General features: G+C 36.0%; 2 protein-coding genes across 10 annotated transcripts; both read right to left on the bottom strand.

Moving 5' to 3' along the window:
• Positions 1 to 8193: 8193 nt before the first annotated feature.
• LOC119660864 (hybrid signal transduction histidine kinase M-like) lies at positions 8194 to 8913 on the bottom strand. The gene has a single exon (XM_038069760.1). It carries the CDS (start codon positions 8911 to 8913, stop codon positions 8194 to 8196), a length of 720 nt encoding a protein of 239 aa, XP_037925688.1.
• Positions 8914 to 9218: 305 nt separating this feature from the next.
• Positions 9219 to 23791, bottom strand: LOC119660944 (homeobox protein 5). Of its 9 annotated transcripts, none has more exons than XM_038069949.1 (6): positions 23730 to 23791; positions 21952 to 22337; positions 13260 to 16023; positions 10186 to 10209; positions 9689 to 9798; positions 9219 to 9525 (listed from the first exon to the last, which is right to left on the bottom strand). In XM_038069949.1, exons 3-6 carry the CDS (start codon positions 15178 to 15180, stop codon positions 9241 to 9243), a joined length of 2340 nt encoding a protein of 779 aa, XP_037925877.1. In that variant the 5' UTR covers positions 15181 to 16023; positions 21952 to 22337; positions 23730 to 23791; the 3' UTR covers positions 9219 to 9240. The 9 variants fall into 9 exon arrangements, with proteins under 9 accessions (XP_037925877.1, XP_037925878.1, XP_037925880.1 ...); XM_038069950.1 differs by having other exon boundaries at positions 21952 to 22251; positions 23655 to 23763; XM_038069952.1 differs by having other exon boundaries at positions 21952 to 22251; positions 23730 to 23760.
• Between the last annotated feature and the right edge of the window lie 899 nt (positions 23792 to 24690).

Genomic DNA, 24690 nt, shown 5'->3' with positions numbered 1-24690 from the left:
CATTTTTCAGATACTTCTACACGTTTGCATTTATTTATGAAAAAGAAAGCAGCTCCCACGAGAAAATGAGTAAAGGAAATTCGAAGGAGGGGAAGCGTGAAAATTGAAAGCTTTCGTGTACACAACATACATGCAGAGAGGAAAATGTTCAGGACAGCTTTTTCATCTGTTAAGCACAGGACGGAATAGGGTTCTCAGTGTGTTAATAATCTCAAAATTATTCGCAGAACCCTGAAATTCAAATATGATTTTTTCAAAATTTAGACTAGTTTTCAGCTCACCTTTTACAATCATCGCAGTTTATATTTATATTGCTTTTGATAGGATGCAAATAATCTCATAGATACATGTACTATCTTTAGCACACAGATGAGTATTAACTATTTAAATTTAAACCAAATTCAAACAGACTGAAAATCCCGCGCCATGTTGTTTGACGTCACAATTCGAAGCAACAAACTTCAGTAGCCCGACAACTGGCAGTTACTCATAAAAATATGAAACAGTCAACATTAATTTCCACGTGAAATGCCAAGAAGGACGATGAAATATTGTTTCATGCCTTGCTGCACAAATAACTCCACAAAAAAAACCCCGTAGAAAGCATTTTTGGTTGTTCCTAATGGAGATTTTCGGAAAAAGTGAATCGCCATCGTCCGCATCCATTGTGTATGTGTGCCGAGGCTGCTGCTGAAATCATTATCTGAATTATCTGTTACGATGTTAGATTTATTAGGGTACCTGACTGCGACGCTGTCATTTCCTTATCGGGCTGGTTACCCCTTCTTCGTGATTTGGATACGTTCTTGCCCGACCAAGAGCAGTCCCACGTTGGGCGCCAATTAACTAAATTGAAACAATTTCAGGTTAAACAATATTTTTTTTATTCGGGATCAGAGCCGTCTATTTTCTTTGAGTTCACAGAACGAACTGAACTAACTAAATTCGAATTACAATGATGTCACTTAGCCTAAATTTGCTGATTACGAATTTTCATGCACTTTTGTAAATTCGAGTAAATTCACCAGACGCTGAGTCTGCATATTTACTCAGGTTGCATTCTCAGGTGTTAACTTGAACTAAGAAATCTACTCCGAGTACATAGTTTACTGGATGGTCGCTATAATATATGGTGTAACGACTCTTCTCCATGAAACCGGTCCAATGCATCTCCTGCAACGCTGTTCCATCAGCCCTATATTGGGACAGGGTATAGGCTAGATTGGCAGCTCCATCTCTGTACAGAGAGCGCAAGTTCCATGAAAAATTGTGCAAATCCTTTTTCGTTGCCGGGTTCGTCGTTGTAAAATCCATCCAGTCCGAGGCTCCTGTTGTGGCTTCGTAACGAGGGAAGAAATGTGTTTTGTATAGTTAGGAAAGAAAAGGTTAGGAAGCCAACGGGGCCAGGTCCGACATTGGGGTCAAGATTACCAATGAGGAACTCAACCAAGACAGGCGCAAGGAGAGGAATGGCCAGATATTCGGGGCAATCTGTAGTTGGAAGAGGTGTGGAGAGTGGCAGGGTCGAGGATGAAAACACTGAATACAAGTACGTGCAGAGAAGGTCGCAAGACATATACAAATATACACAAGATACAATGAACGGGAGGAAGTTGGGCGGGGAGGCACGAAGAGCAACACAGTCACAAGGAAATCGAGAGGATGAAGAGACGAGTTCGGCTGGAAGTGTATCTTTTATTGCAATTAGAACCCCACCGCCGGTAGACTTACGAGATGCATCACGCTCCCTGTCACAGCGGAAAGTGGACTACCCTTCGGAGAGCTCGGAGTTTAATATGACATCGTCCAGCCAGGTTTCGGAGATTGTATAACATGTTGTATAACATGCAGTCAAATTCGATGTGCTTAATAAAGAAGGTGTTTGGATTGTACCAAGGCGCAAGCTGTTCTACTCGCCACTTCAGGCTGGAGGCCACTATGTGGAAAAAGCTTCATGACAGAAACAAGTGGCTTTTTACTGCACCGATTCCGGAATACATACAATAAGTGCTGGCACTCGAAAGGACATTGTGCTCTCCGGGGCTGATCTGTTGTCTGTGTCCCCTGAATGCAGTGTTATTCCCTCATCAGAGCGTCAAAAAGTAAGCTCATCTCTTTCGACCCTATGCTGGATTCAAGGCGGCTAGAAACTATCAACGCAACTGGCTTGATCGAGTCAACTAGGTGCTTTACCGATATAATTGATGAAGCTAAGACTACGCGAAAGGAATTCGAAATCTCCTGGAGGGAGATTAGTCCTCGTCACGTTGCAGTAATTTCATCAACAGTAACTGCCACAATTTTAACAATAGTAGTTTCTGTAAGGAAAATGTTTGTTAAATGTCTTGAAAATTCTAGACCACCGGGACCCCTTCTCTTTAAAATCCGGACTGGGCCCTTTTTTCTGACATTGTTAATAATATTAAACTCAATATATAAGTCACATTTCACGAACATAATTCGTGACAATAAATAAAATATATGATAATAAATTTATTTATTTTTTTTTTATTTTTTCATTCTTTTTATATATAATTTTAATCTTTTTTTCTGTTGTGGGTGCATGTGCAAATCAGACAAACTACAAATAAGGTCATGTTTTGTTTTCTTATTTCTTTCTATTTGGATTGTGTTTTTTTTTTTTCTTCCTCTCCATTTTTTTTCTTCGCTAAGTTTTCAACTTCCTTCCTATATATATATATATATGGATGTTGCCTTCAGCCGATCCTCAGCTTAGTTGCCCTTCGGTCCCGTTGGGCGGGAAGAGGGATCGTGGGCTTTTTTTTGCTATATATATATATATACATATTATTCTTTTATATTTTTTTCTTTTTATTGTATTCTTCATAAATATATACTTAAATAATGATGTTACTGCTTAAGAATTCCCGCATTATATCCTGGATACAGTAAGAAGGGCTCTATCATTCATTCGCTTTTTTTTTTGTAATTTTCCGGTTTTTCTTTTGAATAAATTATTCTTAATAATTTGTCATTTTTGCCCCTAAATGTTTTTCTTACTTGATTACAGTGATTTCTATATTCTTCTCTAAAGGCGGTACAAGCAATCTATATTATTTTTTCATACTAACGTTTTCGACTTACCGCCAAATTCTTGTTTTTCATTTAGTATTGCTGTTGGAGAGTTATTTTTTTTTTATTTCTTTTTACAAGATAATACGTATATTTACAATATTTTCTTCTTCAATTTGTCATGTGTAGTTTTTGCATATGAAGCAAAGTTGAGTTTGTATATTTACCCCACTTGTAATTATGTATCATTTTAAAGTTTATTGCTTTCTAAGATGTTTGCTTGAATTTCGTTACTTACATATTTGCCAATTGTTTGAGTATTTTATACAAACTTTTCAACCGAGGATAATCAGAACAGAAAATATTATTAATTTCAGAGTAAATTGACAGAAATTCGAAGCCTCAAAGTTTCAAAGTGAAACCTAGTAGGATGAGCTTTTCCATTATACTCGTATATGGAGTTCTCAGAGCGACATTCTGAAAAACAAAAATCTATAAACTTTGCTGCATCAGAAACCATCAAATCCATAATTGAAAAATATATGATCTACAAAAAAATTCAGTCTGCTTCATTTTCACTACCCTAAGCACCATTCGACATTGGAAATTTAAACAAAAAATTAATCAGCATCTATTCCTTCACCCGATCTTATTTTGCTTCTTGTGATTGTAATTTTGTTTCTCCCAAATATCATGAAGGTAAACGACCAACAGTTTTAGGTTTCTTTAAAAAATGTTCCTTCACACGCCTCAACCAAAATGGCGTTAGTTCCAGATGAAGTGTAAAAGTTTGAAAATGTTTATTTGAAGATGATTAAGGGCACTTTTCACATTCAGAGCGCAATTATGTTGTGATTGCTCGGAAATGAAATGATATAGTATAATAATTTCAGGTTTTTTCATTTGAAAGACAAAGAATGAAATCAAAATAAAAAAATGTTTTCAGATTTTAAAATCTCGAAAAGAGGGGCTTACTCTCGACGAATCTCGGAAATTCTAGTTCGAGCCTGAATAACGAGTATTTCGATTATTTTTAGAAAGAAATTATTATAGTAAATTCAATAATTAATGACAAAAATTACTAGAAATTTTTCATGATAAACGCAGTCAATTTTTCACATGTGAAATCTTGTCAAATTTAAATGCAGCTTTTTAAAGATAAATCCAGAGAATATAACAAAAAAAAATCAAGTAAATCGAATAATAAATGGCCTAGCATCTCAAAAAGTATCTGGAAAAATGTGGGGTCTCAAAACTTACTTAAAAAAAACCTGCTACGAGTTTCGACTTGAAATTTTGAGGAATGTTTCTGCAGACGATATTCGCAAACAAAAAAAAATGCTTTGTGTGAAAAGTTCCCTTAACTATTTTTCCATTGAAAAGAGGCATCCATAGTTTCGTACGGATGCCTGCTTTGTAGGAGTTTCCAAAAAAAATAAATAAACCAACGAAAGGAATCCAAAAAGTCGATAGAAAGGCTTAAAGCGGATTTCATTTAGTACAATATCCTTAAATTTAATTGGGAGGGGTATTAAGAGCAATATATACATATAGTAAACGTACAAAAGAAAAATATAAAAATAAATTGGAAATTGCACTTGGATTTATTACTAAATTGGATCCAGCTATTTAACCTTAGAAATTTTCGGAATTTAAATTGTCATTTTTGATTTCAAACACCAGAAAAAAAAATTGGATAAATTAAATTCACCTTAAATATATATAATAAAATAAATTTTGCACTTTGAATATAATAAATTACTTAGTTCCCAACGGAATGATTTAAAAATATTTAAAAAATATGATTGAAAGGTTTGAAAAGAAACAGTTTCACTGCTTTAAATCCAATACCCAGCAAGTATAAAAGGACTAGAAATTGTTTTGTTACGACGACTAATAATTAAAAATAAATAAATAAATAAATGAATAAGTAAATAAATATTTTTTTTCACGAAATTAATTCGGCTCTGCGATTGCGTATATTATACTTAAAAATAGAAATAAATTATAAAAAAATTGAATTTCATGAACAAAACAAAGAAAATGTTCAACTATCTCTATATTGACTAGTGTTGAATAGTCAAGTTTTCTTTTCTCATTCAAATCTTTCTTGCTCTTGTTTATATTTTCACGCAGTAGCTCAGTTTTCCGATTGGTTTTATAGTATTTGTTTTCATTGCAACTCTATAAAGGGTGAATTTACGCCAAGAGTTTACTCATAAATTGGATTTTTGTTTTTAGCACTAACTTTCCATGTGCCTTTATGTTATCTAGTTAAATTTTTATCTTCTTAAATTTGCTCCCTATTTTTTCGGCTACATAAAAAAGCTTTTTTTTCATTATTTTATTCATATAATTACTTGTTTATTTTTTGTTTTTGGTTTTTTTTTTCTCAAGATTGTTGAACAATTATTATTTTTTTCTATTTCTTGAATTTCGTCTACGTTTGCTCTTTTTATCATTTCTAATTGATTCATTTCCGCTTATCCGATACTCCCACGGTCGTGTTTCACATCTTTCTCTTTCTCATATATTTACATATTAATTTAACTTATAGTGTTTCTGTATTTATCCAAAACCAACCATAGAAAAACAAAGGATGGAAAAAACTCGGATAAAGGAAATTTTTTCTTGAGTATGTTGTAGAGTGGTAATAATTGGAAATGGAATCCACAACAAATAGAAACATTTGCTTTGTATCAGGATACTTTCTTGTCATGTATGATTTTTAGTCAAACCTCTCTACTTTTTCACTACTTTCGTCTGTCCAATTGGAAGGCAATTAGGTTTTGTCAGACTCCATTCACGATGCGTATAATAAAATCTCACTTAGCGCTAGGAATTCGGGGTAACATGACTTAAGAGTTAAGCATATGGAAACTACTGCTTACGATGGGCAGCGCATGATTTCAACAACGTGACCTTAACTGTGCGGAGCGAGCAACTTGCGTGGCGGACACACGCAAGTGCGAATCGCAATGGCCAACACATCGAAAAAAAATTTTTGACATGGGAAAATGGTTTTCGGTGTCATGTCAGAAGTTCGAGCAGCGAGTTCTCTAATAAATATTAATTTAAATTAAATAGTATTAAATTAAAAGAATTAATAATCAAATAATAAAATATAATTTAGTAGTTTTTTAATTTAAATTAAATATTATTAAATTAAAATAAATTAATAATTACATAATAAAATATAATTTGGTAATTTTATTTACCTGCACAACCATCACCTAAAACTAGATGACAATATGTACCTATGGATTTGTATATTGAGTGCCATCCATTGAAATTCGAAGAGTGACAAACTTTGTTTCTTCTGTGCGGCTGCCCAGGTGTATGACCCATTGTTACAACATTCATAAATGCTATACGTAAACCCGCCTTACGTTAAGTGACATTTCATTATACCCATCGTAAATACGATCTAATAATAAGGAGAAATTGCATAATCATTGCTTATTGACTTGCCTTGATAATTTTTTATGTTGGCGGTTTTTAATCCATTTTTAATTATACAAATTTTACAATGTGTTAATGACTAGACTAGAGTGTTAAACCACATGGATTCTTTGGATAGTTTCTAGGTTTCCAATGACTTGATAAAACTAAAACGCAATCTTGCACTTTGTTATTTTCAACTTAATAATTTCTTTTGTATATATAACATATATGTGTTTGTTTATTTCAAGCATTTTTTGCTTGAAATTTCTATTGGTTTGTATACAATATTGAATATATGAATCATATGCACTTTTGTTCTAAATTTTACTTTCATACCTTTTTCCCCATTTATATATGTGTTACTTTTTCTTTTATCTATGTTCTACTAAATTCTTAAATATTTCTTAAAGTTACAAACTCATTATCGCAACTATTCCAATTTATATTGGTTACTTTTTGTATCTTCTTTTAATTAACGTTTTTGTTCATTAAATAGGTTTGCATAAATTTCAGTGATTCTCTTTAAACTTATTTCTAAAAATATTTTACAAGATATATACGTATAAACATACATACACATATGTATATATACGTACGTATATGTATATTTAGTTATTTATTTATTTATAGTTAAGGGCGGGCTTTGACCGCAAGGCAAATTAGTTTTATTATTTTCTTCATTTTTTTTTTTCTGGAAATTTCTATTTCATTTTATTTTTCTAACAATGTTTCGAAATTAATAAGATTCAATTTTATTCTTTGAATTTACTATACTATTGGTTTTGCTTTACAATCAACTTTATCCAACTGATTCCGGTTTAGAAACAAATGCTAAATAAGCAAGGTAGAAAATATTTTGAATAAATTTAGAATTCTACTTGAAAACTATTCATTTTAATTCGATACACAACGTTTTTTTATTTTGGAAATAATCAAGATAAAAGCATATCTTACAATTTAACATTTTAGCTGACCTCACCAACCAATGCTAGAGTAAAGCCTCTTCTAATTTGTGAATTGTGACCATTGTGAAATTCCTGATTAGAAGCACTATACATGCCCGTTGGCAAGTGCAAAACTGATTAACTAAGGATAGGTTCAACCCTGAAACCCTGATCAAATAGACATGAACTATTGTAGACCTTCCAAATATTGTCTCGTATCCACTTGATTTAAATTGTGGACAACCATATTCGTACTTTGATGTAAAAGTCCTTTGTCGTAATAAAGAGGTCTATAATGACCTCTTAAATTTGTATTGTTTTTCACCAAAATTATCAAATTTAAATATGACAATGAGCATACCTTTCTGAAGACAAATAGGTTTGTACGAACATGGCAAACATGCAATGAAACAATAAATGTTAAGGCAGTTGCTACTGTATTCTATCGAGTACAGATTCGAAAGAAGAATAAATTTAAAACATTTATTCCCTTCCTTAGTCATTTACTCCTGAGCATATCGCTCAATATCATTTATCATCTGCCGACAGCAATTCATTTTCAATCATGCATCATGAGAAATAAATAAATTTTAGAATAGAACAACGACAGGATAGGCTACACAACATCCGAATAATAAATAAAATAAATACATAAATATCTACAAAGTACAAAGGGGAAATTACATTTATAATACAACAAAAGTTATGCCCTAACTTCCATGTATTAACCGTTTTATTTTCATTTTTCTTAAATTAAGTGGTTGGTCGAAACTCACAAAATTAGAAGATGACGATCACTAACAATCGAATTAGAATTCGGATTTCTATTGCTGCCAATGTTGTGATGAATGTTATAATAATGATAATGACGAACTTGATGGTGGGACGATAAGCTGCTACTTTCTTCACCACCGTCTTCGCTGCTATTGTTGTTATTGTTGCAGGTATTATTATTATTATTACTAGATTTATTACTGATAATATTTACTGCTGCTGCATTTAAGATATTATCGTTATTGTTACTACTACAAATAATGTTATTTGCCCCCTCCTCTGCTGTTACAATAACATTTTTTGTGATAGTTTCTGAATGATCTTGATTAATAATAATGTGATTACGATGTTGTTCAGAGCACTCGTGGACGTCACGTTCGATAGATCTGCCTCTGATAACTTTATCAGTAACACTATCAATACCATCATCGTCATCATCACCTACCTTATGAAGATGATCATTGATAATATCATCATTACTATCCTCATCATCATCATCTTCGTCTTCAATATCATCACCATCGTCGTCATCGAGATCGCCTCCTATCACAGTGTCTCTGTGTCTTAGATGATTGCGTTGATCACTAATCGTTAAACGCTCATTTCCTTGTCTAATATAGTTAGACCGATTCTCGACGCTAGTGTCCAGCCCCTCGAGAGTTTCATCGATATCATTGATGACGGCATCATCATCAGGATGCAGTACATAACGAGTCATAACACAAGGATCATTTGAGCTATTACGAATCAAATCGTTGGTATCGCTGTTACTGTTGCAATCATTTCCATTGCAGCAATCCAATTGCGGATGCCTTGAATAGTTATTATTATGCTGCAGGTTATCAGGTTGCCTATGAGAATGGCCATCTAATAGACTTCCTTGCTGTTGTTGGAGCTGATGATGATGATGCTCCACATGAGAATTAAGAATCGCTTGCAATTGCTGCTGTTGTCTATGGTCACTATAGTCGCTATGCTGCTGATGATGATGACTAGAAGGGTGTGTTATATCATGATGCCTTAATAACGGTGATGTGGTACTATGTCACAACATATCGTCGTGATCCTGATCGGTATCACGATCATGATCTAAATCAAAATCATTATCTTGCCCTAATTCCAGATCCATATCATCACCATCATCTAAGTCTAATGAATGCGGATTACCAGGCGATAATGCTGATTGATGTAGATTTTTTGGATCTTCATCTTTCCATTTATCCATGGAACGACGACGTGCATTCATGAAAAAGTTACCAACAGTTGTAGGTTCTAAACCTAGTTGCCTTGCTATTGTAACTTGCATTTCTTTTGAAGGCCGCTTCGTTTCCTGAAAACAATTCAATATTGAAGCTCTCCAAGATTTTGTTGTTTGATAGTTATAATTCTTTGATGAAATATTAAAAAATGTTTAAAAGAAAAATTATTAAAAAATATTTAAAAAATAATTATTAAAAAATTGAAAAAATTATAAGTCAATATTTTAAACTTACCTTAAAAATAGCTTGTAAAGTTCGCCTCTGAAGGTCGGTAAAAACTAATCGTGGCTTCTTGGGCGTTGGCATATGTTCTTGTTGTTGTGTATCCTCTTTCCGTTTGCAGCCTGAAATTAGTGATAATTCAGAGTTTAACTAATTGTTTTCCTTTTATAAATCATGAAGCACAGGAAAATAAAATAGCTTTCCATTTCCAGTTAAAAAGTTAGTTTTCATTCCGCCTACCTGCCAGGCAATTTTTTTTTATGATAGTGTTAATTTCTAATACCATAGTTTGTTTATAATTGATACTGTTATTATCAATAGTGTAAGTTTGTTTGCCTGGCAGTCTGGGCGTGATTTCTTATAGGTTCTTTTTCTGTTCCTTGTTGTTCTGAATATTATTACTTTGAGACTCATTTTTCTATTATAATTTCTCAAAATAAAAGCTGGGAAATAACGAAAGATACAGAGAAACCATAGTGAATAATGCTAATTTAGTGAATAATACTTACTGCCTCTCTGTGGAATCTGTGCGGCTAGAATAATAAAAAATAACATAGATTCAATGGAATGATATTTCAAAAAATGATTATAATTTAAAAATTTCTTTCCCAATCTAGAATCCTACTTTCTTGTTTGTTGAAAATATCAGTAATGAATGAACCATTTTCTAGCTAAACTCTTCTATCATTTACCCCAAAAATCTAAAAGAAATTGTATTAACCATTAATATTCTACGCGAATCAATATTATGTTACATTAATAAGAAAAATATATTCTAATCCAAAAAAATAGCCCAAAAAGGGAAATATATGTTTGTCCCCCCGGAAATGATGAGCAGAAATCTATACGAAAAAAATAAATTATAATAAGTAATGATAATAAAAGAAAATATCAAGCTTGGACATAAAAAAAAAAAATAAACTAACACAAGCACTCACTGGGCGAAATTGAAAGATGAAATACTTGTTCCAGATGGAAATGTTGCTATTGTTGTTGAAATTGAAGTTGGAGTGGTAGTTGTTGTTGTTGTTGTGGTTGGGGCCGTTTTTAATCTCTGATTAATATTGTAATTGATGTTGTAGTTGCTGTTTTGTTTATTGTTGTTGTTGTTGTTCATTAAATTCACGTTGTTAACATTGCGTACAGCAGATATCTGGTTGTCTGCAATGAAAACAAGATTGCAACTCAACATTCAACAGTCTCACATTGAAGAGGTAATTTATTATTTTTTTTTTATTTGACTCTTCACTATTCAAGAGTTTTTTTTTAAATTGTTCTGCGGCTTTAACTTTTTTATTTCAATTTTCTAACTGCTTTGATCGGAAAAATGATCTACCAAATTATCTTTTATAACTATATAATATGTAATCCGGTTTTAATAATGTTTCAATTACGATTATGGAACTTGTAAAGTTCAAATTGACCGAAATTATATGAATTTTATAAATATAACTAAAACATTTGTGTTTTGAGACGAAAGTTATTCACTTGGATATAAGATTTGATTAATGCCTTCAAAATAACATTTAAATATCGTTGGTTAATATGGATCCTTATTTGTTTCTCAGAATTTGTTAGCAACAACCACAACAACAACCACAGTTAAAATATTTTAGATTACGATATGTAAATCTAATTTAGTCTGCTATAGTCCCCTAAATTTATATCTTTTTTGCTGGAGCTTTGGTAAGTTGATAAAATATATTAAAATACTACTTGAAATCAAAGTTTTTTGGGCTATTTAGGTTGTTATTTAAATAATTGAACATGAAAAGAAAAAGATACTAATGGAGACATGCATCAAACAAACAACGGAGCCGGATATCATGCTTTTAATGTAGAAAAGATGGCCTTATTTTAATAGAAATTAATATTATTTTTATGGAAATTTATTATTATTTTAATAGAAATTATTTTAATTGAAATTAATTGCTATTGGGTAAATTATATAATAAATTAATAACCACAATAAAATTTCAACAACTAAGCTGGTGCATAGCATAATGATTTTTAAAAATACCAATTTCTCGTCTGTTTTCCATTTCTGAAGTTATAGGAAAAGGAGAATGTATGCAAAAGAAAAACTATGAAAACGCTGTCAAGTCACAACAAGGTATGGTACAAACAAGGACAGCCTCATAATGATTAAAAATTAATGGTTAACACACTAGACAGAAACATGGGAGGGATATCGTATGGCTCAAATTTATTTGGAGCATATACGAAGCGACAAAAATAGAGACACAGAAATTTGAGCCAAAATGCCGAAATTAGTTCAAAATTTGCCACTATTTAAAATCTAAGTTGGTTCTCTTGCACTGCTACCAAAAAACATTCTAATCGGTCCCCCCCCCCCTCCTCAAACCAATTAAAAAATTGGACAGTTAATGCAATACATTTTCAAGTCAAATATCTGACCATCATTATCACAGGCCAACGTCAGGGCGATACTACGAGGAAAACCGAGAGCACGGTGTGAGAGCACAATAGCAACTACTGAGTTTCCAAGATTAGAGGACACGGTCAGCCTTTGGTCGCTGACCATCAATTTTGGCGAGTGAATTCTCATTAGCGCGAATTACCTGACCATACTATCAAAGACGCCTTTCTCACAATGTTTCCACGGTCGGTGCAACTCCATATCGGTCACGGATATCCTCATATCTGATGTGATCAACGCGTGTCTTGCAGCTAGTCCAGCGCAACATCTTCGTCTCCATAACTGCAAGACGCCGTTCATTGTCTTTTATAGTCCCCCGACATTCAGAACCATAGAGGGCGACAGGACATATTTTATAGAACGAACAGACTAGTGAATTGCCTCTGTAGTTTTCACAACGCATTCTATCTGCCTTTTTGTGGGTGGGGCAGAAGATGCTCCTGCACCAGTCGTCTGGGATCTCTTCGTCCTCCCAGTATCGCATTTAGTACACCCGGTCCATCATATTTTAGCAGCTTGTCTGGAATCTCGTTCGTGCCCGGCACTTACTGTAATTTCAGTGAATTTCCAGGTCTGTTTGGGAATGCGCCGGTGCGAGAAGCATGTGGATGTTTGTTCGTCCGTCTGTCTGTCTGTCACACCCGATTTATTCGGAAACTGATTAAGCCATTGTTACGAAATTTGGTGAGAATATGTGTTCCCTTTACATATAACTAGCGGCACCATTTTGTGTTGAATTTAAGGGGGCGCTCTCCGTAGATGCGAAAGGGGGAGTGTGCGTTTGTTTTTTCACAGAACATGGTCATGTGGGGTAACAAATGAATGGGCTCGATTAGTACTTTCCAAAACTGATCTTATTTCTGATATTGGTTAAAACATAGGGGAGTGAGGGCTCAAAATGTGTGCCGGTAGAAAATGCTCATAAAGAGTTATTGTTTTTTTATAACTCATTTAAAAATATCATATGGTTTTCGAGATATTTAACTTCAAAGTGTACTGCAGTAACTGTCCAACTTTTTAATTGGATGACTGACTTGAACATGAAAATACCCAGGATCTAACGTGAATATATATTTTCTAAAATGGTTCAAAATAGGAAAAAATGGCAAAAGCTGTTCAAATTAAAGTGAAAAATATATTTACCTGCCATCCTTAACGCTGACATCCTTTGAAACTCCGGCTCTTGTAACCATTTGTACATACGTCGGAATGTTTCACGACCGGATTTCAATTTAGACCAAGGTTTTGGATTTCTCAAGAGGTCTGAGAGTGTCCCTTGTGATCGACACAGGACACGTTGTGCAAAAATCGCTTGAGGTATACTATAACGTTTTAGTTCCGCCGATATTCTTTGCGCAAGTTCTTTAGTATTAATTTCTTCCGCATCGTTGCTTATTGATGTGACAGTCACTGGTGTACTATTATTATTTGAATTATTATTGTTTGTGTTATTGTTATTATTATTATTCACCGTTGTTATTGATTGCTGGATAGTCTGACTTGTTGCTGTTAAATTATTATTGCGATGTTGGCCATTGTGTTGTTGATTACCAGGATTTACGTTATTAGTACTATTCTGCTGTTGACGCTGTTGGTGGCTCGCACCAATTATGAACGCGGTTTTGCCAGTAATGACTTGGTGATGCTGTATGGGCGTGTGTTGAATGGTGAGCGTAGGAGGGGACGGCGATTGAACTACGACGGCTTCACGATGTACATGTGAAATTTGGACTAATCCCGGTGGTGTTGAGTGGGGTATTGGCGAAACTACATTTGAATGGGTGGCGATTGTTGTGAGACCATTTATTGTTGTTAGGTTCGTCGAACCGAAACTCGTTGCAGCAATGGTATTCCCGCCAGGCGAATTTAACGATGTGGACTGTGGACTTAACGTTGGACTATGCTGTTGAAGCTGTTGGCGATTCAGTAAATCCCGATGGCCGTAGGGAGATTCATATCCTGCAGGCGACATACTCTTCTGTGGCGATTGGAGATCATTTTGACTATACGAACTTTGCGGAGAGAGCGGACTAGGCTGCTGAGACATACCCATTCCACCTAGAGTGTTTGTTGGTGATGAATAATTGTGCGGAGGGGACATCCCGATTGAGGGTAGTTTATCATAATTGAACGGTGAATTCACCCCGCTCAGCCCAAGGCTCAGGCTACTCATGTTATTATTCTGCATCACCGTAAATGAGCCACTTACATTGCTGGCATGACCATATGCAAATTTGTCAGACATTGTTGAGATAGGTGGAAGTGGCTGCAATGGAGTGAGCGTTGCGTATGATGAGTTGGGACTGAACCCGGGTGGTGACATTCGTCCATTGACCGACGTTAATGTCTGATAGGTAGGTTCGTGTAGACTCCGAAAATCTGAAGTGTCAATCATTTCGGACGAGGGTGTTAGCTTACCCGGGCTAAGTAGCTGTGAATCACGCGAATCCTCTTGCGGTTGAACAATCACGGAAAGAGTTTCATGACGGCTCTGATGATGATGGTGGTGATGATGGTGATGGTGATGATGATGAGCGGCATCCAATGTTACCTCCACTTCCTCAGGGGATAATTCACCGGCTGAAGCCACAACAACATCAACTCCAGCAACCTTATGTTCCTGCTTAATTAGCTCCAAACTGTGTCCAGCATGGGTTATGATGCGCGAATGGCCACCAGGTGTTGTTGAAACCGACAATGGACCAAGCCCTGAAATTTCCGACTCTGTGCTAATACAATCATCATTTGAAACTGAGTGATGATGATGATTGTGATGACCACTATTGCCGGATTGTTGATGTTGATCATGATGAAGATGTTGATGACCGTTATTGCTACTATTTAAATGATGCTGTTGCTGTTGATGATGATGTTGTTGGTGGCTGTGTTGCTGCTGTTGTTGTTGTTGAGTGTGATGGCTCGTGACGATACCATCTATCACGGTTCCAACCATCACAACTGTCCCATGATTACTTTGATTTGGTGAATCCACCGGAGTTTCAACAACAAGCGATTCGCCAAGGGATTGCTGATCGATTATCTCACCGATAGATTCCATATCCATGTGGGTAGAAGTGATGGTGGTGGTAATGTTGATGATGGGTATGGTAATGTTTTCCCGCAACAGGAGAATTTTTTATTCGTTGGCGTTTGTTTTGTTTCACAATTTCTCGACTTTTTTCTAAACATTTGATTAAATTATAAAAACTAGATGGATATATATATGTATATATATATTTATGCTTTATTATTTTTAAATACCTCTTTTAAATGGACCAGTCGGAATATGTGTTAATTTGTATATATTATCAATTAACGTTTACCGCGTGACCGCATGGAATGCATCTATCATTATTTATCATAGGCGTCGATTATGATTTCGTACAAAAACGCAATTTTGATCACACAATTTTTTTATAAATTTCTTACAAAATAGAATAAGAGAAAAATTGCATAGTTCTGCATTACGATCTTGTAGTAAACACGCAGGGAACGCATATCACACAGTTTTACTACAGAAGATACGAAAATATCTTTTGCAACGTGTGTCCCCACTTCGCAAGTTGAAAGAAACAATTATTTGTTATGCAGCAACAAAGTTAGATGTTAGAATTTCTTCACACTGTTATTTTGATTGTCCATAATTTTTTTACAACTTTATTCTATTTGATTCTTATGAGCTAGTTGTTTTTGTATATATTCGGGTTTTCACCATTTTTACGGACATCATGCGTTAGATTTGATCTGTTAGATACATTATTATCTTTTCAAGCACAAGTGATGAAGCTGTTATTTTTATTAAAGTTTTTTTTTACCGAATTTTAAAATATAAAACTATTTTTTTCTTTTTCTACTATATCGGAATATAAAAGGTCCATAATAGTCAAACTATCCCGGCAATAAGGACCTGTAATGAATGATAAAATGAAATTGTTTATTTTCTTGTCTCGCAGTTATTGAAGTCATTGTTTGTTGATATTTTCAATCTGACATGATAATTTTCAGTGGTAAACGTAGCCGTCAGTACCGAGCTTATAGTGAACTTTATACTTCTAATTATTGCATTTAAAGGAATTCCAAGGAAGAAAAAAAGCGGGAGAATCACATAATGGCGTTGTAATATCAAAATTCCCTACACATGCACTATACACGGGGAGCATGTACAAAACACAGCACTTGGAAGGATTTTTTTTTTTTGGTAAAACCCTTGCCTAAAATACATTTATCTTCTAAGCTCCATCGGTGAAAAGATAAAATAACCATGAGGCGAGGAGAAATAAACAGGTGTCTAGCGCTAAGCCATTCCTTGGAACACATCCGGCAAAACCCATATTTAATTTTTTTTTGCAAATGGTTACTTTGCGATATAAAATAGAGCATAGAATTGACAAGAAAAAAGCAAACAATTTATCAAGTGTTAAGCACTTATATTCTGTATGTCGGCAAAATTAAATTCAAGACAGTTCTTTTGACGTGCGCTCCTCTATTCCTCGTAATGAGGGTGGAGAGAGCAGAGAGAAGTATGCGTTGCGCGCAAGAGCCCCTTATGATGAAGCTTAAAAAGACTCCAACAACAGAAATCACCCCCTACAAAAGTACATATCGACTAAAGGGGAAAAGCTGCAGGAAGAACAAACACTGTCTATATAGCCCTCCATTACTATCCAATACTGATATAGTGTTCCAAATGCCGCATACATACTATTGCCCTTGTGTTACTTTACCACTTTGATAATATTGTATGTTACGATTTAAGGGAGGCAGGTGTATATTGCTTGGTTGGTTGGTTTATGTTTTCCTCCCCCATCATTTAACTATGAACGCGCTATGACGAAAGTGTCATTGTTATTTAGAACAAGTGGTAGCTCCGGTTTCGTCTTTGGTGATAGAAAGACAACGAAATGAGCGAAATCGTAGATAGATCGTAGATTGATAGATTGAAAATGCGACCAATTTTTTGATTTGATATGTCATAATCACTGACATTTCATCCGCAATATACAGCATTACAAAACCCTTACAAATCTTCCGAATGTAACAAATCAACTGAGTTAGGATTATCTCCGCATATTAAGAACGTACTTCCAAGTAAACATCAGATAAGTGATATGGGTTCGCCTGGTCTGGTGAGGGCCTTCCAATTCTAACGAGGGGTCAAGCATAGCATAGCTCCCTGGGGCCAAGCTATCTCTCGCCTAGGATAATTTGTGGCTTCCCAGAGGTCAAGTCTTCCGTCTACCAAGACCGTTAGTGAATGATAATAACCACATCCTGTACGAGGTGACCCTACTACGACCAAAACGCTACGCATCTAGACTGGAGAGTCGAAAAATACCTCCCCCAATCCGGAGGTAGCTGACTGTATTCAAACAGAGCCTCACTGATACATGGTTGCCTCGGTAAGTAAGTTTGACCTTACGCTGCTACGGGGGATTATGGCACGGCGGATCTCCTAACCCCGATAATCGTGATAATCATCAATACTGAGAGCCAGGTGATTACACCCAAGAATAGGGAAGTTGGGACGTCAAGCAGTAGATCCAAGGCTAACATTGGTATACGTTGAGGACAACACTCAATAAAGACCACTGCTCAAAAAGCAAGCAATGTATCAGACGTCAGGAAGGAGACAGGTCTCAGTGGCGCAGGTGCGGTGGACTGCGCGACAAAAGACACTGTAGGGTGGCTTAGGACCGTAGTTCCTAAATTGCCAGGCTGGGAAGGAGTAGAACTCTCATTATGTGTTGGGAATGATATACCAGGAGCACACATGGTGACAACGTTTCTCCAGAAAACGGCAACAATAGAAACGAAAGATCTCATGGACCTCCTAATCGCTCAGAATGAGGATCTCCCAACGCGATTATGGAGAGTCTTGAAAAGCAAGGTGGAAGGCAAGGGTAGACCCCTGACGATCAAGGTAGATGATCGATGTCTGGAGGTAATCAAACTTCGGAGTTGTCATATCAACTTCCAGTTTGGCAACATACCTGTACATGTGCACGAGGAAAGACACCTCGGAGGAGACACCGGATGAAAAGCATACCGAGGTCACCGAAGATGTATGGTATATTCCGTAGAAAAGAGCAGTCAGAAGACACTAATCATATAGTTGGTAGTAATAAATGTCCTAACTTCAGGAGGGAATAGAATGTTACGAAATTAACATGAAGGAAATACAAATAAGCCTCAATCAGTGCGAGACAGCATAGCAGCTCCTGGCACAAACTGTACTAGACGAGAGAGTGGACGTGGTTTTAATTAGCGAACCATACAAAATACCAGGTGGTAATGCATGGATTCATGACAAGAGCAAACCGGCCTCGGGGAGCAAGCGTTCCTAGAAATCAAAGAGCAATTAGAGGGTTTCGTACTATGCAAGACCTAATTGGACAACAGAAGAATTCCCGGCAATGGTAGACAATATAATGACAGACGCAAACACTAGGAGTCCACTAGTTGTCGGGGTGACTTTAACGGGTAGACAATAGAGTGAGGTAGCAAGCATACTAATGTGAGAGGCCGAAGGCTACTGGAAACGTTTCCGTCTTTGAAATTGGGAATTGGCAATAACGATGAGGTAAACACATATCGCAAACCTAGTATGGGTTCGATCATTGACATCACTATCGCCAGCTTATCGCTTCTGATTAAGGTGAGCACAGAATGGCGCAGAATCTCAAACTGACATGTCCAAAATGGAAGAATAACCTCTTCAATAAAAATGTGTTTGACTTTGTAATGAACTCCATCAGCATGAACCAAGGATCAGCAGAAAAGTTGACCGAAAAGCTAAATCATTCTGTTGCCAACGCCTGCGATGCTGTAATACCCAGAAGAGTTCCCAGCAGCACCTCATGCTTCTGGTGGAGTGAGGAAATAAAGATGCTGATTCAAAGTGCCTGCAAGCCCCAAGAAGTTCAATAATGCTCCCATCGATAGTGAAGACACAGAGCGACGAAGTCACAAATTACTACTGTGTCTCAGCTGGAGTCGCTCAGAGGTCGATATTGCGTCCACTCTTGTGGAACATCATGTATGACATAGATCTTCCGAATGCATTTACCAGAAGGGATAAGCGTAGTAGGTTTAGCCGACGATATTGCTGCAAAGCACATTCACGAGATTGAGGCAACAGCGAATGAAACAATCTGGAAGATCAGGAATTGGCTGGAAATCGCCGGACTAGTGCTCGCGGATCACAAAACAAAAGCCGTATTGATAGCAAGCCGGAAGACATTGGAATACTTCAAAATTCGAGTTGAAAGCCAGACTATAAGGGGCAAGGAGGCGGTAAAATGCTTAGGTATGATGTACGTCGATTCCGATCATCCGTATGTGGGTCAATCGTCACCAGGTCACATACCCAGACCAAGATCTTCTAGGGCTTAGGGTGGACAACGACGTGCAGGAAAGGACCATGTCAGAGGAAGAGGGTGATATTTCCTGTTTGAAACACGTTGCAGTAACAAGGCAAACTGGGAAAGCTTGGCTGTAACCTACGGCTTAAACCAACAACTGATTACTTCGTTCACTGACGAATCCCTCGCAGCAGAGGGAGCTGGTGCCGGGGTCACTGGTCCACGGAAAATGTACTTGGAGCGAATGGGTAAGCACACTAGCATATTCCAGGCGGAAATATACGCAATAGACAGATGGGCCTCCTTTAATCTCCAAAGGAATTAAAGGGAGCAGAACATGGTTATTCTGGCTGACAGCCAAGCGGCGATCAAGGCACTTAGGTCCAACCAGGTAAACTAGTATGGGGATGCCTTGAGAGACCTAATACAATCGGTTCTATCAGTAAGTTCTGGGTTCCAGGCCATGTTAGGTTGGAAAGCAATGAGGCAGCGGACGAACTAGCCGAGAAGGGAGCACGGACGCCTTTATACCGGGCTAGAACCCTTCTGGGGAATCGGAAACGGCTTCATGGCTATGCTATTAAAAAATGAAGAGGAACGGCTGAGGAGCAGTGCATGGTGCTTATCGGAAGATATGTACCCAAGCGCACAAAGGACTGTCAATCATAATGGAAATTCTTACTGGTCACTGCCCACTAAACTATCATCTAGGGAAGCTAGGGATATCTGCGGACATTGCCTGCAGGTTCTGTGGGGAATGTGTTGAAACTTCTATACAAGTTCTGGGACATGCAAAATGCCATTTTAAAACGATAGAATAGCGATAAATATCATGGCGGCATGGAACGTGAATATAAAGAGAGTTCTTACTGCGTTAAATATCTATTGTTAACAACAAGAGAGTTATTCTAAAGTCAGTAATGCTACATTGACAACTCAGGCAATAAAAATTATGATGGGGTACGTTGGATCATTTTTGACAATTATACTATACATGTACTCCTCACATGCGCTTTAAAGCCTATACAGAATATATGTCCTAAATGGGGCACCGCTACATGAAAACATTTCAGTTACTAGAAGATATCGGTGAAAGATCCAAGGAGAACTCTGGTATGCTGCGCATAATTTCAATAAAGATACATGTATGCTTCCCCTTTTTTTTATGATAGCATCTGCATCCCTAGACATTTCACTTGTTTCATATTCTTATGCTTGTTACGACTATCTAGACTATCTAGACCACCTGTCATCAACCCGTTTTTGCTTCGTTTCTCCCCAAAAAAATATATAACAAGATACCACCCTCTCTCTTTTTCATCAATATTATGGGAACAATGTTATTTATTAGGCTTTACTTTGAAAGTATATATTTTGTACACGTAGCTCATATCTAGTATGACTTACTCTTTGGAAGAAGCATGCAAGAATGCTTGTTCCAAAGCTGTAACTATTGTTTCAGTGAGGCTTTCTAGCTTGTTCACCGTCCCCCCCCCCCCTCTTCCTTTGCAGTGAAATAGCACAGAAATTTTTGGTGTAAAGTCTTAGCTCTATCCCCCTACATGTTGTTAGGAACTGTGCTAAAATCTTGCACTTGAATTAGCCTCACATATACGCATATATAAACATCATGGTGATAGATGTTGTCACTTCAGAAAAAGAGGGGATGGTAGTAGAAATCAACGCGGTAAAGCTGGGCTGAATAAGGAGAAAGAGGGGGGGGGGAAGCGTTTTTTTAGCGTCACAAAAACGATTGCGCTTATTTTATCTCATTTTTGGTAAGTGAAAGTAGGAAAAATTTAATGAGAAATAAGTATCTGTTGGGTAAAAAGATTTAGCTTGCTTACCACTTTGAAAATTAATTTTGTTTGGTTTCAACAACTTCACTTCCATGTCTGTTCTATTTTTCTATTTGATTGTTCCTCGATTTCTACGCAACGCAATGAATTATAGTACACAACAAACGGAGACGGAGGGAAAGCTTAATATGTGTATGTGTTTATCTAATTCATCTGAAGAGTAGTATCTCTCATGCAATCAAAGCAGGAAACGTAACCAATAGTCCTTATTGCATTTAAAGTGCAGCCAAAGTAACTGGGCAAATATGGCAGAAAAGATTATGAACGCATTATTATGAAGGGTAGTGAAATCTAGATACTTTCAGCTTCCCTAAATGCATATTTTGCGAGTTTCGGTGGATTTAGGTAGAAATTTTGCAAATATTCAAGTGTTGCTGGTACTAAGGGGCTAAGGTTTTTACATAGGTTTGCTTGGCATGTTAGTGGGGGTGGTATTATGGGTTCACTGTCAGCAAAAAAGGGCACTGTTTATTTTTTTTAACAGGAGAGGGAGGAACAAAGCGCCAATGGACATTGACAGATATTGTGTTTGCAATGTTTGAAAATTAAAGAAAAAAAAATAATATAGATAAATAAATTTGAGTAAATATTGCATGCAAGATAATTAGCACTCACTTTCACATGTGGACGATGATAAAGAATGTTGGTGACTTAATTGTTTCCTCTTCCTAATTACATTCTGAACATATCCATAAAGTTTTCTGAAGATCTCCTTCTGTATTTCTATTCAGCTTCTTACATATACACAAACAATAAACACATTCCCCTTTAATTTTTCTCTTTCGTCAACATCCACTTAGAAGTTGGAAATTTATATATGAAATTGTTTTGCATTATGCACTTCTTCACTTTATTTTATTTATAATTCACGCTTATTTACAGGATACACTCTAAACCAAACAGTTTGAAAACAAACTGAATTTCGGAAAAAAAATAAATAAATTAAAACGCAACACAGTATTTTCGTGACAAAAAAGCTTGAAATTGTAGCTTCAAAACTGCTGGAAATTAGAGTTTTTTTGCAAATTTTACACAACGCCACATAACAGAGCCCATATAATATACACACAAATATATAATTATAACATTAGCCATAAGAGCTACTTTTTATTTTTTTCTCACACCGCTGGCCTCGTCCCTTTTTCTGTGACTCTATATTTTCTAATTTCCTCTCAGATACGTCTAGGCATTAGAATAATAAAGGGGTTGGGGGTCGAGTAAGCTTTATGGAAAGGATATACATCACACTCTGGTATTATTAGAAAGAAAGAAAAAATAACAGCATTTTCTATAGCCCGAGAACACAATGTTTACAATGTTTATGTGTTAAAAATTATTTAAATCCAATCCTGTGGAAAATCCAGTACCGAAGAAAGGATATTATTGCAACATGGTGTCATTGCTTTTGCTTAAATATGACCGAGAATTGTTATATTTGGTGCAACTATGACTTTTATTAACAATCATGACCGGGCTTTTGATTCCGTTTCACTTGATATTACCAAAAGATTCTGTGTTAGTTTTTCTCCATGTTTATTTTCCACAAACTACACGTAGAATTACAGGACTCAACTATATCTTTCCTTTAATTTTTAAGCACAATACTATTTAGTCATACACTATTTACATATACACAGATCTCTTTGTAATTAGAATGAATTCACTCCTTCCCATTAGAAAAAAAAAATCAGAAAAATAAAAAGAAGTTGGTTGGTTGGTTGGTTGGTTAATAATTTTGTTTATTTGGGAAGAAACTAATTAAAATTGTTGATTTATTTTCATTTATTTTTATATTTATTCGTGGCTTATTTTGTTTCTATTCAAAAATTATCAACAATTTAGATATATTTATTATTGTTATTGTTTAAGGATGATTTTCGTCCCGAAAAAATATTGTGAAGACACAATACACACGATAAGGACATACGTGTGTGTACCGTTATGACCAAAAATCAAAAACCGACTGCGTCTCCAACTAAAATAAGGGTGAAAAAAATTTGGTGGGATAATACTAATACAAAACATTATATTATCATCGTAGACAACACTGAGCACAAATACACACACACATATTAGGGGGATGAGAATTTATACTTGAATAAGTATATTTACGTACCCCTTGTATATACATCTATGATATAAATAAATATATAAACATATTTCTCCATATATTTATTTTATCATGATTCGCTTCGTGCTTTTAGTACAAACCCAAGTATATCGGGGTTGAAACCACTACACGAATACCCAAGAGCTACAGTATACTGACAAATCTAACAAGGGCGAAAACGTCTCTCAAGCTAAGGGTTGCAATATACCCTTCTATGATAAATATATCCATGTCTGCAGATGCGTGTACAACATGGTAGCAACTAAACTAACAGCAAACGTACTCGGAACTGAAGAACGTTAAAAGCGGATATTACACCGAGTCAGTTACTTTAGATCCCTTTTCGACCATATATGTTCACATAGGGTGAGAGATATCAAGAGAGACTGACTAGGTAGCCGTTGGTGAAATCATTATACTACGAAATCCCTACGAGCTTTTTTCACACACACCTCAAAGATACACACAGAGAGAAAAAAAACATGGTAATGTTTGTAAAGCCACCGCAATTTCTCAACAAAAAAAAAAGAGCAATATTTATAATTGAGAAAAGGGGTTGCATTCTCCCCTTCGTATTAAGGAAAAATTCCTCAAATCGCGATTATATACTAAGCGCCCCTGTATAACTATTGCTAGTATCTTTCCCATTTATTACAGAGCTACAATCCACAGAATTCGCCATCAACTTCTTCAAGATTGTAAGATATCAATTATGGATTTGGCTCGTCACACATCCTGTTCATATAAGGACCTATTTGAAGGGCTTTCAAGATTTATCCTATAATTCCCGGTATATCGTGCGTAAGGTGTATCGCACGCAATATTGTACTGTGATCATCTGACTTATATTCGTTTTGGAACCTGTTTTTCAAAATGTACATAGTCGCTGGCGACGATTGAAAAGGCTTCTCCCATGTATCACCCCATTCCATTCATGCACATGAAAAAAGCAAACTCATCAACCCCCAAGCGCAACATTTCAGTGGGATGAAACCTTGTTATTCATACGAATTCATTGAAAATTATACATATGAGCCGGCTATTTGTAAGTTGAGATATTTAAGGTTTTGCATTTTAATAGGCTTAAAAATATAGATGGCAATTTACTGGGAGTTGTTGATTGATCGCATCCCAATCTTCCTGACAAGCTACCATTCTCCGGAGAAAATATTCCGATGATAGCCTAGAGTTCATCTAGAGTTTCCTCCAAGTTCCTCCTTTCTTCCACTTCCACGCTGGGTCCT

This window comes from Hermetia illucens, chromosome 7 (assembly GCF_905115235.1).
Source record: "Hermetia illucens chromosome 7, iHerIll2.2.curated.20191125, whole genome shotgun sequence".
In the NCBI taxonomy this organism is placed as follows: Eukaryota; Metazoa; Arthropoda; class Insecta; order Diptera; family Stratiomyidae; genus Hermetia; species Hermetia illucens.
Note: the sequence above shows the minus strand (reverse complement) of the source record. Positions and strands in the feature narration are given on the sequence as shown.